The sequence below is a fragment of the Lytechinus variegatus genome, chromosome 10 (genome assembly GCF_018143015.1).
Source record: "Lytechinus variegatus isolate NC3 chromosome 10, Lvar_3.0, whole genome shotgun sequence".
Lineage (NCBI taxonomy): Eukaryota > Metazoa > Echinodermata > Echinoidea > Temnopleuroida > Toxopneustidae > Lytechinus > Lytechinus variegatus.
Window position 1 is genome coordinate 28,794,076 of NC_054749.1, and position 13,903 is coordinate 28,807,978.

Genomic DNA, 13,903 nt, shown 5'->3' on the forward strand with positions numbered 1-13,903 from the left:
AAGGACTACCTGTCCATAAAAACTCCATAAGCTTGATTTCCCTTTAACACTGTAGTATTCCCCTTGGGTATCCTTTTCACTGGCCCTATTACAAAATTCATTATTTAAATTGTTATTGCATTCAATTTTTTTGATAACCATTGGAGCATGACTATTTCAAAGTTCTGCACAAATCATTTTTCACTAACTTTTCAAAAGTAGGTGGTGCTCACTCAAGCGGAAATATTTTTTTGACAGTTATAGCGTCAGTTGCTTAAATGGATCTGTACCAATGTTAAAATGTGGATAAATCTTCAAGATATTACAAATGTATAATTTTACAAGATTTTTTTTCTAAGTGTAAACTTTTTTATTACGCACTGTATTATTTTTTTAATTTTCTGAACACGTATATGTTTTTGTTTTAGTATAAACGCATAGGTCGCCATTATTGAGGGACTACATGTAGCACAATGAACTACACATATGTCAGTCTGTTTGATTTCATCACTAAATGTGTCCTTTTTGGTTTTCTTTTGTTCACAGTGTTCTTTTGTTCCGAAGTTTTCCATCCACATTGATACGAGATACGAGAATAACTCAGGGACCACAGATAATGTGAGTATTTTTTTTTATTTTGCAAATAATATTGGTTGCCCAGGTAAAATGTCACAACACTCCTTTTAAAAGATCTTGTATTTACATGTACATGTACATGCAAAGTGAAAGATCTACAATATACTTGCAAAATTATGTCAGAACATGAAAAATCAAGTAATAATCACTAACTTGGCATCAATTTTAGTACATACATGTAGAATACATGTGATGATAGTTTTAACACTTGAAGTAGGGGATGAAACTTCAAAAGTGTTTTCTTTTTAATTAAACCTTTTCACAGTGCATTGTGCACAAAAGTTGATATAGATTTTGACTAGGCAGAATAGAATACCGAAGTGATGACGTCAGTTGCCATGGTGTCATGGCGGCCTGGTTCTAAACAAATGAACCGGGGCCGTTTCATAAAGCTGTTCGTAAGTTAGGAGCAACTTTAAGAACGACAGGTGATCCTTTCTTACGTGCTAAACCATCGCCAATTTATCATACCATTTACCACAAGAAAGGATCACAATCATTCTTAAAGTCGCTCTTAACTTATGTACAGCTTTATGAAACGGTGCCCTGTTATGACTCTCAGAATGATGGTAACAACCAGGGACAAAACATATCACGATTTTGCAAATACAAATGTGTATATAGACGATCTTGCAGCTGCGACTCAGTTTAGAACCTGCCGGTTCGTTGTCATGACATTGTGACGTCACACTTCGGTACTCTATAACACAAACTTGTCAAAATTGATTCGGGGAGGATGGAGGATTTTTTTTTTTACAGCAGCCTGTAAGAGAAGAGGGTATATTCATCTCCCGGTGTTGACAAAAAAAAATTTAAGAATTCAAATCCCCATATATGGTCTGAAAAATGACATTAATTTTATTAACAGAAAGTTTGAAATTAAAATTCTACTTCAACTCAGACTTTGTATTATGCATTATTTCCAATTGCACTGTACATGCATATTTATAATGTCCCTTGACCAAGAAAAGAATCAAGATTCAACTTAATTATCAAAGATCTAAAAAGATCTAAAATAGTTGTTCTTATCAATATTATTTTGAAGAAAAAAAATAGGGGACAAACTATCAAAAATACTTTCCAAACCGAAAAATTGCCCAGTCATGCGTTGAACCAGTGATGTAAAACAGCATGGTATGCAAGTGCATCTGGGCTCCGGAGCCCATGGTTTTTTATTGCTACCATCATACATGTACAGCTAGCTCATCAAATTGAATCAATTTGTATAAATTTACGATGATGTGGAGTATAATGAGCTATGTAATCTAATTTGACTGCATTTTGTCAGCAAGTGCTTGGCAATTAAATGTTGGTAAGGTATGAAGGAAGTAAAGTGCAGTCATCCTTTCAATTTATGAGATAGGTATTAAAGGTGATGAAAGTGGGATGGAGAAGCTTAAAATACATGGCATAAGGAAACAGTCAATGGGAGTGCTTCACACCAAAAGAACTACTTTCAAGCTCCTGAAATTCTTGAATCTCATTGACTGAGAGCATATTTGTATTCTATGGTGGCCCTGAATGGACATCGCATATAGACCAAATCGCGAGTATTCACGACGAAATTGGCGACGAAATTCACGACGTCGCCAATTTCGTTGTGAATTTGAAATTCACGATGAAATTCACGATATCGTGAATTTCGTCGCGAATTATTCACGACGTCGCCAATTTCGTCGTGAATTTGAAATTCACGACGAAATTGGCAACGAAATTTCCGACATCGTGAATTTCGTCGCGAATTATTCACGACGTCGTAAATTTCGCAGCAGGCGAGTTGGTTTCAACCCAGCCGCATACCGCCCAGGCAAGCAAAACAAATTCACAACGAAATTGGCGACGTCGCGAATTATTCACGAGGAAATTCACGACGTCGCCAATTTCGACAATATTCCCGATTTGGTCTATATGCGATGTCCCTTCAGGGCCACCATAGTATTCCACTCCCCACTCTGACCCCCCCCTCCCCTGATAAGAACAATAAAGTTTAAATATCAAATATATTTTCACTGTTGAAATAAATTTTTCACAAGATCCACATGCACATGGATTTGTTCATCAACAAAATAAAAAGCATTTATTCATACCATTTTCCATTTTATTTGAAAATCTGCATGTATATCCTCCTTCATGTATCCACATGCAGATATTAATGGGGGATTTCATACATCAAACAATGGGAGTACGGGAGAGGGTAGTATTTATTACACTCTAATAAAACTGGGATGCTAAAACTGACACCAATTGGTGTCACCAGAGGACCACACACCCTCAGGTGTTAAAAATAGTTTGAACACAACACAATTTGAAGAGTGTTGAAATGTAAATTAAAGTGAACTGTAATGATACCAAAGGGTGTTTAACTAGCACCACAAATTTAACACTGCCAGAGTTGAATAATTGATGCAATCCTCTCTGTATTACACCATTGAACACCCCGGTTATTGCTTTTGTATCATTGGCATGAAAGGAAGACTGCACATGCTTCTGGATCATATCGAAGCCCTACGCAGAAAAATAATTGTAAACTTAAAATTGAAATGCTATGTGATTGGTTGAAAATCAACTTTGCATTTGATTTGTTATTTAATTGCAACTAATTCTGCAACCAGCCCAAGAACAGATAAAACATCATGCACAGATTTAAAGCAAATTTATATAATTCATACTAAGATTGTTATCACTGATTGGTTAAAACTGCATCATGTGACGCGGTGCTATTCCGCCTCTTCATCTCAGCGGTTTGACTTTCTGTCAATTTTTTTCTATCTAACCCTATGATAGTATACACTATACAACCCTTGAAGGTGGGGCCACAAGCTTTGTTCCTTTGCGGGCATCTAGCTGGATAGAGCTAACTGGTTGTGTTTTGCTGCGCTGCTGCTGCTCAGTCATGTACGTGCAGCCAACGGCGCATTGGCCATGTGGATGTATCAGTTGCCCAGACCAGCAGCAGAGCTAGCAGCTTGTTAAAGGACAAAGTGATTTAGAAAATCAAATTAGAATTTAGATGAGGATTACTTTAGTGGTCCAAAAAGTTAAATCTTTGGCTCTAGAGTTGTATGTACTACATGTATGTAATAAACGATGAGGTATATCAAACAAATTGTCGGCGGTCATCCAAACCGTTGTATCCACATACGATGGTGCAAACCCATTTCAGAGAAAATCCACTTCAAAGTTTACTATAATTTTCACACTTTGTTTTCCAGCCTTACAACATATTCATTGCTAGAAAAATACATGGTTGGAAAGACCAAGACAATAGCTTGACAAAAGCAAGGATCAGAGAAAGTAATGCAACAGAGCTACATGCTTTTAATTTTGGTTTGAGCAGTTTAGATTTCCCCTGTATAAAGACACCATAGGGAATACAGCAACCCTGATCGCAATTTCAATACGCACGGTCAGTCATAACGTTGTATCGCTTTCAATGCAGTGCAGATTGTCGATATGACAGTTTGGTTAACCGCGCGCATTGAAATCGTGGTCAGTCAAAACGTGTTATCGATCTGCTACAGTACATGTTTCCAATGGGATTTGCGCATTTTATTAAAAATTTGTGTATATCTCAGAAAGTAAAATGAATTGCTGCCTAGAAATTCAGTTATGAATAGAATAGGACTGGTACATACATTTTCTGCAAAAATCTCAAAATCAATTTTTTTAAAACCCAAATTTACTGATACGACGGTTCGGATGAACGCTGACAAAATATGGACTGCTTTGTATTTGGATTGACAGTGGAAATCATCACTTTCTCGGTGGTTTTCTTACTGGCCGTCTATCACCCCTCGGCAAAGGCCTTAGGGTGATAGTAGGACTGGTATGAAAAGCACCTCAAGAATGATAATGTATACAGTCATCTTCATGTGCAGTCAATATTTGTATAATAATGCATTTATTCAATTCAATTCGTTTATTTTCAATTCCAATAAAAAATATATACAGGTAAATGCATGTAAGCACAACAGATTGTAAAAACAAAAAAAAACATAAAGATATACATGTGAACATGCTTATGTTAAATAAAGTGATACAGAGATATCAAGAAAAGGATGGAATTGAGGAATAATGAAAAAAAAAATAAAAGTAATCATAATCTTTAATGATTTGAATTCAATGATATCAATGGGGAATAGGTCAATGTCCAACTCTCATATACAGTATTTGCCCTATAAAGGTGTTTTCATCACTAAATCATTTGCCTATAAGAGTATGTGCAAACATTATTTGTTTGAACTAGGTTATCTTGAGATGTATTTGAATAGTTTGTGAAATCATATTCAGTGGTTGATCTGGTATGCCTATAAAGACGTTGTTGATATGTCATGCATAAAACGCTCTTAAAACCATATATAGTGTTAATGTGATTTCTAAAAGACTGATAACTACAAGTCATGCTGATAGCCAATAAATCATCAAACTACCAGTATTACACATTAATATATTTATATGCAAAAATATATATCTGAAATGACAGTTACATGTCAGGGAAGAAGGAGGGGGAGGGGGTGGGTGGGATGTGGTGTTTGACAATAGTATACCATTTTTGCCTTTGAACCTGAAACTTTTTTTAATCCTTTTGCAATAGCAAGATGCTGATTATTTTGGTTTAGGTTCTTTTTAATGCATGATTAATTGACAACATATAAACATGGACAAAGGAAAAATGTAAGCATTTACATGTACAATCAAGTTAAGTTTGATAACAACAGTTTAAACACTGATTTTATTTTGAATCCTTGCCAAATTTACTGAATGCCTTTTAACAGATGTTCTCCCATGCTAATGTTTTCTGTCAGTGTCATACTTGGTTAAACAAGCATGAAATGATATTCATTGGATACATGTATACGTTAGCTATCATAGAAAACACCCTTTTCCTCCTATAATATGCTTTGATCTTGCACATTGAATAGATTGATCACCATGGAAGCTGAGGGTGTTGAAGCACCCCCCAAGATTTTCCAGGAGAGGGGGGGGGGTGCTGTGTGTATTATTTTCCAAAGGCAGCACCCCTGGATTTCTTGTAGAAACTTTTTTGATTGTTTTGTTTCGGTTTTTTTTTTGCTTGTCGAATTTCATGGGACCAAAATGACCTTAATTCTGTAGTGATTCCCCTCCCCCCTTTTATTTTTGTTGTCAAATTCATTGGGACCATAATGACTTTCAATTCTTATAGTGAAACCCTTTCTTTTCTTTCTTTTTTGGCTTGTCAAATTTACAGTACATCAGCACCCCCTGTTAAAAAAAGAATTGTTCCCAGGTCCCTACAAGGAAGTCCACTCTTATGTAAAGGTGGTTTTGATAAAAGATGGAAAATTAGAAAACATAAGGTTTGGCAGAAACCCAACACATTATGAATTTTTAAAATCTTAATTTTGTGATATGATTGCTATCTTCGGTGAGTTGCTCCTCCCTGAATATTTCATGTAATACAATTGCCAGAAATTGCAATTATTGCAGATAGAGTGTGTGCAAATGACAGAAAACCACTTACTCTTTGCTTTTTGAACAAATTATTAATTCTGCTGTACAGCTTCTGGGCCCCAAAATGTAAAGCTTGATGATTGATCTTGGGGGTCACTTTTTATAGGAATGGTTATTGTGTATTGTCAAAGGTAAAATCAGCCCACATTCAATTGCTATGCTTTAGTGGCCCAGAAAGTGCATGCATGTACAAAAGTTAGTCAAACTACAAGCTTCTACCACGCTGTTGCATTGCATGAATACATTCATTTGGGGGATTTTTGTATTTTCAATCAACTTTCACAAGTCATGGAAGTTACTAGGTCAAAATGGAAAATGGTAATTAGCGATATGCCTGCACCTTGCAGATGATCAGTAAACAACCATATTTTTTTTTTCTAATTCCTCACAGTTTACTTGATAACAAGAATTCAAAATAAATCCAGATCTTTTGTGGTTTAATAGTGACCAGTTCAACTTCGTAATTCAGATCTAAATCCTCAAGGTTATTTTTTCAATCAAAATATGATTTGAGTTAAAGTCTTATAAGATATAAATCTAAATCCATAGGTTAAACATTCACTCTTTACAGTGTATTTGGATCTATGTTAAAACCATTTAGTGTATCAAGCTAGATAACCTAGACATATAAGGAGTGATTATCCTAGAGTTACTTCACATCTAATGCTGATTTCTGTACACACTTATCACACTTAATCATCAGAGGGGATAGTTTTTTTTTTTAATTGTGGTTTATTAAAGTGAGTTATTCTGTGCATTCACACATGCCTTTAACCATGTTGTTTTTTTATTAACTTTTTGTCAACAAGTGGACTTTAATACATGTATTTCAAGTCTAGCACAAAGTCTGTATTACACGGTCAGGGCCTTAGGTGGCAAATTCAGACCAAAAGGATTTGTGTAGCATGAGCCAGCAACCACACTCTTATGAAAGGATGGGCATTGTTGTTGCTTCACATCTAAACATTGATTCACTTTCACATGGTCAGAGCCACTTGGCGTAAAGAAAACTCTTGTGATATATCTTCAAATTTTTGAATAACAAAATAGGGGTATTTTCTTTCTTACATATTACAAGTTCTTTATTTTAACTCTTGCAAAATTTCTTATTTGGGTATAATCAATCACTAACTTCAATCAAACAAAATCTGACAAAATGTATGTATGTATCAAGGAATAGGCCTATGTGACAAATTGTCAAATATTTCTTTTAAAAAATAGTAACTACACTGTTAAAAAAAACCCTGATTTTACAGGGAAAAATTGCAGAAAGCAATAACAGAATCATTCTGTAAATTCATAAAACAGGAATTTTTCTGCAATTTAACAGAACAGGTCTGTTTAAAAAGGAGAAAAGTGTGTTTTATTTAAGGAAATTTGTAAGGTTCCATACACCAAATATTAATTTCCTGTAATTTTACATGATATTATGTAAGACTATTCAATCTGGTGAGATTACAAGTGTTCTTGAGACTCTGCTACAGGAACTTCTTTTATTTTAAGGATAAATTTTCGAACAGTGTAGGTACTCAGTGATTAGAAAAATATGTGACGCAATTCTTCATAAACATATAGATGACTCTTCCCTCCGTGTATGGTATGCTATAACACGTTAATAAGCATATTAAACATGTTGGAGAGCTTTCACAGTTTCAGCAGGTTTTACTTCATATTCAATAGCTCGCTTGATGATGGTTATTACAATTCGCTTTGATTTTAGAGAATTTATCTTAAAAATCATGACCAGCTGCAATGACCTTTTGACCTTAAATTGGCGTGGAATAAATTGGTTTTTAATAGTGTTGTTCAGATGGGAAATCAGTATCTTTTATTTTTCATTTTATTTTCACTGCATTGGGGTGTGGTTGATTGAAATGATGATATTACATTTTCAGTGAACTCTAATCATTTTTATTGGAACACTCTGTAGCAGAGGACATAAACGATGATGCTCATATCAAATGATCCTATCTGAGTCAGGATAAGTGTGTCAAAATGACAGCATCATTGTCTGTAAATCATCTTTATGTACAGTGTAGATGATCAGAATTACGCGCATTTGATTGGATACATTTCAGTGTTGAGTTGATTTACATCTGTGCTAATAAGATTTTCTGGAGTGTATGTCTTTTTCAAACTAAAATTAAGTGACTTTCTTTTAACATGCAATCTAATTAAAACAATATTTATCTATTGAAGGTAAGGAATATAATGTTTTTCTACACTATGCTGTAATTTCATTCTAAAAAGATTTTTTAAATCTGATATTTTGCTCTTTTTGTCTTGAATATGTTTGCAAGGTATGAAAGAGCACTTTTTATAATGATTGACTGCTTCTGTAAATCATATATTCTTTAATAGTGACACTGTCCATGATTGAAAATCAAAATCAAAGATTCAGCTGACAATTCAATCATAATTGCAACCCTCTTTGGTCAGACAGGAATGACTAGAGTTTATAAGCCAGATGGTCATTTATTCCTCAAGATATTAATATGATTTCACAATAATAGTACTACCGTACACCATGAAGAATTTTCTGGCATGGGCCCCATTGCATAAAAGTTACTACTATGGTGTGTTTCTACAGAGAATCGTTGAACGGTATTACCTGCTGCGTAAGTAAACAGAATTCTGGAAAACTTCTCTGTAGAAACAGACACGATGCAGTTTATTGATAAACTGCATCGCGCAAAATACTGTTTCTCTGGGAGGTGGTTATTGCTGTGTTCATCTGCTTAACTTTTCAGTAGAATGTGAGTTAATCGGATTATTCGCTCTGTAAACAGGTTGCTTTTAATAAGGAAGATACGTTTTTTCGATTCAGGAAAAGATGAACCGTTTTTAACAATTCCCTTTAAAAGCACGCCGATTGTCATCAGGTGGTAACTACCATGATAACAATGCTCATCAGCCAATCAAAATCAGTGATTCAATGAAAGTTTAAAGTTACCATTGGATGGCAAAGTTACCATAATACTCATGCAACAGGGCCATGGTGTTTGTGTGTTGCATGCTACCATCTCCAGACACTCACATGGTCTTGACAACTGGATGCTTTGGAGCAGGGTGAACCTCAATTTAATATTAATCACCTATATAGACAATTTATTTATTCAATTTCATCTATAAAGTTTATACAATTGTTGATTATACTTCAGGAAGTCGTACAGTATACCTCTTATTCCATCAGAACCTTTTTTTCTTAATAGTTAAACCCAATTTGTGCCTTTAAACCACACTACTCACAAATCTCTTTGACAAATCTCACTAGTGATTACAGACCAGCCATCAGGCAGGGTCTAATTTGTTCCAAAGAAATTCCCTGTAGATCTATGGTAGTATAAAAGCCAAGATGTGTTTGGCTGCCCTTTTCTACAAGCTGTGACCTTTCCAATTAATGCCATCTCCAACCAAGATCTACTGGTAATAATGTCATCATTTGCTGTCCAATTAAAGTGTGCTTTGGGAATAAAGCAAGATATGTAGTCCCAGGTCATGCATATTTGTGTATTTTAATTCTGGGATATGATATAATTCTAATTTGATTGATATACATTTGCTGTTTTCATTCAGTTAATAATTCACTACTTGATTTTGCATTTAAAATGTATTTTGGGGCATAGGCCCTACCCGGTACTTATAAAAGGATGATGTGAGTGTTATCAGTACTACATGTACATGTATGATATACATTTGCTGTTTTCATTCAGTTAATAATTCACTACTTGATTTTGCATTTAAAATGTATTTTGGGGCATAGGCCCTACCCGGTACTTATAAAAGGATGATGTGAGTGTTATCAGTACTACATGTACATGTATGGTCCATACTCCTGTCTGTGAGACATTTTAATGAGTTGACTCTTCGGAATTAAGAGTGTAAGCAAATGATATAGATGGTGAAAGCTTACTGCGAATTAGTGACTGCCATATTCACAGATTTTCGACAGAATATACAGAAGGCAGCAAGGAATTCAATTTTTGTTGAGAAAAGATATTTGCAAATGTATTTCAAGTGAAGAAGAATGTCTTGGGTGGAAATATCAAAATAATTTATTTTTACAAACTCAGAAATAAATAATAAGGTGTGAATCTTAAAATTGTTCTCAGATTATCAATTGATATCTATTGTCATTTTCAACCTAGAGCCAGTTGCTGAAAGTTAAATCTATGAATGTGAATATAAAGAAAAAAAATCTGAAAATCAAATGCAACCTGAATTTCTGACCAATAAGGAGCATGCATTTAAGACTTACATTTGATTTTTTTTTATTGTTGCGATGGAACTCTGATCAATCAAGGTACACATGTACTGTATGTAGAGTCCCACAGATATCTTCTCACGTAGGGATTTGGTATGGGAGAAGCCCCTCTATGAGTGTTATCAGTTAAAAACGCTTGGCTCACCCCCTTACATGGTTGGATGCCTGCAGTATTAAACATTAGGAAAATTTGTTGAAAGATTGATGCGAAGGGACTGAGGCCTGCCGATGATCTCTGTGACGCCGTCTCCTGGGCACAGGGATGTTTTTTTGTTAAACAGATTTGATTTTAAAGGTTTATAGTTGAAGGATTCATTAAAAACCCAATGAATATAAAATGGTGAAAGGTGACCAAATGTCCCCCATTAGAATTGATTTCGTATGAAAAATTGACAAGAAGTGATATATGACTATTTTTGTTAGATGTTAATTGTATTTGTCAACCAAAGTGAAGGTGGCCTTTAAAGATGTGCCTTTAACTGCTATGAATTGTCAGACTGCCAACTGCTGATTCCGAATGAGATCTGATGGCCTGTGATTATTTGCTTTGATATCATATAATGTTCTCAGTTATTGGCAGAGAAAATTTAAGAAACAATTTATCACTTTGGTATTTGACTTGAAGCATTTTCCACTGCGAGGTGAAAGAAGTATTGGCTCTTGTTAAAAACTTTGAATACATATAATAATATGGAACATACATGTACATGTATTTGGATAAGTTCTGTTTTATTTTAAAGTGTGATTTGCTCGATTTTTCTTTAATTGATTATTGTTGCTGAATAATGATCTGTTTTTGTTGAATTGTGAAAGGTTTTTTTGTAATGTACTGGGCAAACAGTATATGAGTTGTCTACATGTCATCTGTGGAATCAGAGTCTAGTTCTGTACAAATCACCCAATTTCTTTTGTTAAAGAAATATATTTACTCTTATTTTCCTTTACAAACTGAGGCTATGAATTCCTCATGAAGTCCAAAGTTGGAATCTTACATTGCAAAAGTTTTATATTTAAATCTTGCTTGAATATTCATTTGCTAGATTTACAATTTCTTGATGAATCTTCTTTTCAGGTTCAAAAATTATTACTATTTTTACTTAAGGATGTCTCATCTTCATCTTTACAGGTATTCAATATAGTATCTCATACTCTTATCCTTAACTCTTAACATGCCGCTATTGCAAATTGTCACCAAATAGTACACATATAAATCCCATCTTGAGCTGAAATTCTTCTGGCACGTTAAGAGCAATGCTACTGTGAGCATCTCATCCCCCCCCCCCCTCACTTCCCCCAGCATGTAATATGACTCTCTACCTAAGGGGGTTCAGTGTAAACAGTAGACTTGTTTTTTGCAGTGCATGTTAAGAAATTTAAAAAAAGAACGACTTTCTTTGACCATGTCCATGTCAATCACCAGACTGACCATTAGCTGCTTAGTGCCCCTCTCACTGCGGCTAGTCTGATACGAGGAAAACCCACTCATCCTAAGGGTGGAAGAAACCAAGTGGCGGATTGTTTCGTCGCCTGGAGCGGCGCTCATCCTAATAAACGAGATCCATCTCATTCTCGTTTCCCTAATTCAATTTGCCCCTCTCAGAGTTCTCCATATACTACCACCATGTTTTGCATGTGTCTCTTACGCTAGTCTTACATGCAGGCCTCATCCATCAAGCAGTAATAATGTGATGATTAGACTTCAAGGAAACAAACAACATACCGTATATTCATAAAGAAAACCAGAAAATGAGGAAAGATCTGAGTGACCAGGATTTATGTGACTGTTTTAGAGTAAAGGGCACATTAATCAATTTGTTGGAAATGTAAAGTTCTGAGATTTAGCTGTATTAATGTACTGTACAATTACTAAGTGTCTGTTATATGCTCATGGTACCATTCCAGAAGGAGTGGCAATAAATATTTTTGAAAAAATTATACATGTACGCAGCTCAATTTTTAACCCATAAACATCACACACCTTGATAGTGATATTTCTGAGGATAACTTTTTGGCATTCAAGTTTTGCATCATACAATTTCATAATGTTCCTCATTGACATTTGACTGTGTTCTACATGTATATGAACAATTCTTTACAAAATGCTTTGAGATAAAAATCATGATTTCCCCATACTTCATACATGTATGTACATTTATGCATGGCCTTTTAATTCAAACGTTGCAATCAGTCATAGAAACTGGGGCAACTGCGTGGATGATCAGCTTGCATGTAGATTGAAGAGATTAGCGATTGCACCTCTCTCGTTTCTCAATCTTGCGAAGATCTACAATTGTATCAAAATGAAAGAGATCTGGAAAGAAACACAAGATGTTTGAGATCTAGGTAAACCAGTGTCTCTCTCCTCCTTGTAAATCATAGGTTAGTTAGCATAAATCTTCATCGTATCGAATCATCGGTAAAGCAATCATTCTGGCGGTGCTACTCTGCTTCCCAGAATTCATCGATTGGCATATATCTGTTTCCTGAAAGAGAACGCTGATGGTGTGAATGTCATTACTAGTGATACCCTATGGGTGTTTCATAAAGCTGTTCGTAAGTTACGAGCGACTTCATGAACGACTGGCGATCCTGTCTTGTGGTAAATGATGTACATGTACTCTGAATTTTCATTGATTTCGTGTGTTTTTTTCAATTCTTTATTCCATTTCCATTCAAAACATAATACAAAGTAATATAAATCAGATACAATTTTACGGATGAACATTCATGCTTCTTAAAAAAAAAAACACAGTTTGAAATTGAGCATAAATGGAAACGAGGGGGGGGTCCACTAGAAGCAAAGCTTGTTAAGTGTGGATTCCCCTTGGAAATTAAAAAGAACAATGCTTAAGAAAGGGTCACCAGTCGTTCATAAAGTCACTTGTAACTTACAGTTTTATAAAACACCTACCTTGGGGTCTAACATAAAGAGACACACTTAGTACATGTATTTACAATCGATCATAACTTTTTGTCAGGGTTAGTCATAGAAACAATTGATTTTGCAATTGATATTTAAAGAGCCCTGAACAGGCAAACAAGTAGGGTGTTATGCTCTTATTACCCATTACTCACAATATCACTGTTGAATCTTGTTAGATTTTAAACTGGAACACAGTGATCTATGATCTGACATACAGTATAATCTATGGTAGTATGGGCTCGAAGCCTGAGATCATCACACCATCAATACGATGAACAACCTTTCCCTCTTACAACCACATCACCTCCTCTTTGTATATGATTTTCCTGGGAATGCATCCCAATTTGCTCCACATTTTTCAAAGACTGCTACAAAGAAAGATTTTGTGTATGTGGGTCTGTACACAGTGTAATTGAGAGCTTTCCTCTTACAAGCAAAAATGCTAATCAAATTTAATCGTCAAAGTTATTCCCAGGAATTTGAGAATTATCACATTCAGCTAGAAACCTTCAAAACTTGTGAAGTCTGATCTATTTTAATGAAATTTGCAGTTGAAGAATTCACAATAACACATAACCCATTTAGATTAAGTTGGATGCAAACAAAAG

General features: G+C 34.9%; 1 protein-coding gene across 1 annotated transcript in view; it reads left to right on the forward strand.

The window, feature by feature from the left end:
* LOC121422302 (cytoplasmic phosphatidylinositol transfer protein 1-like) overlaps nt 1-13,903 on the forward strand; it is a 76,755-nt gene that overhangs the window by 45,314 nt on the left and 17,538 nt on the right. The window contains exon 5 of the mRNA XM_041617246.1: nt 526-597. Within this exon, the coding sequence (XP_041473180.1) occupies nt 526-597 (72 nt within the window). The remainder of the gene's footprint in view (nt 1-525; nt 598-13,903) is intronic.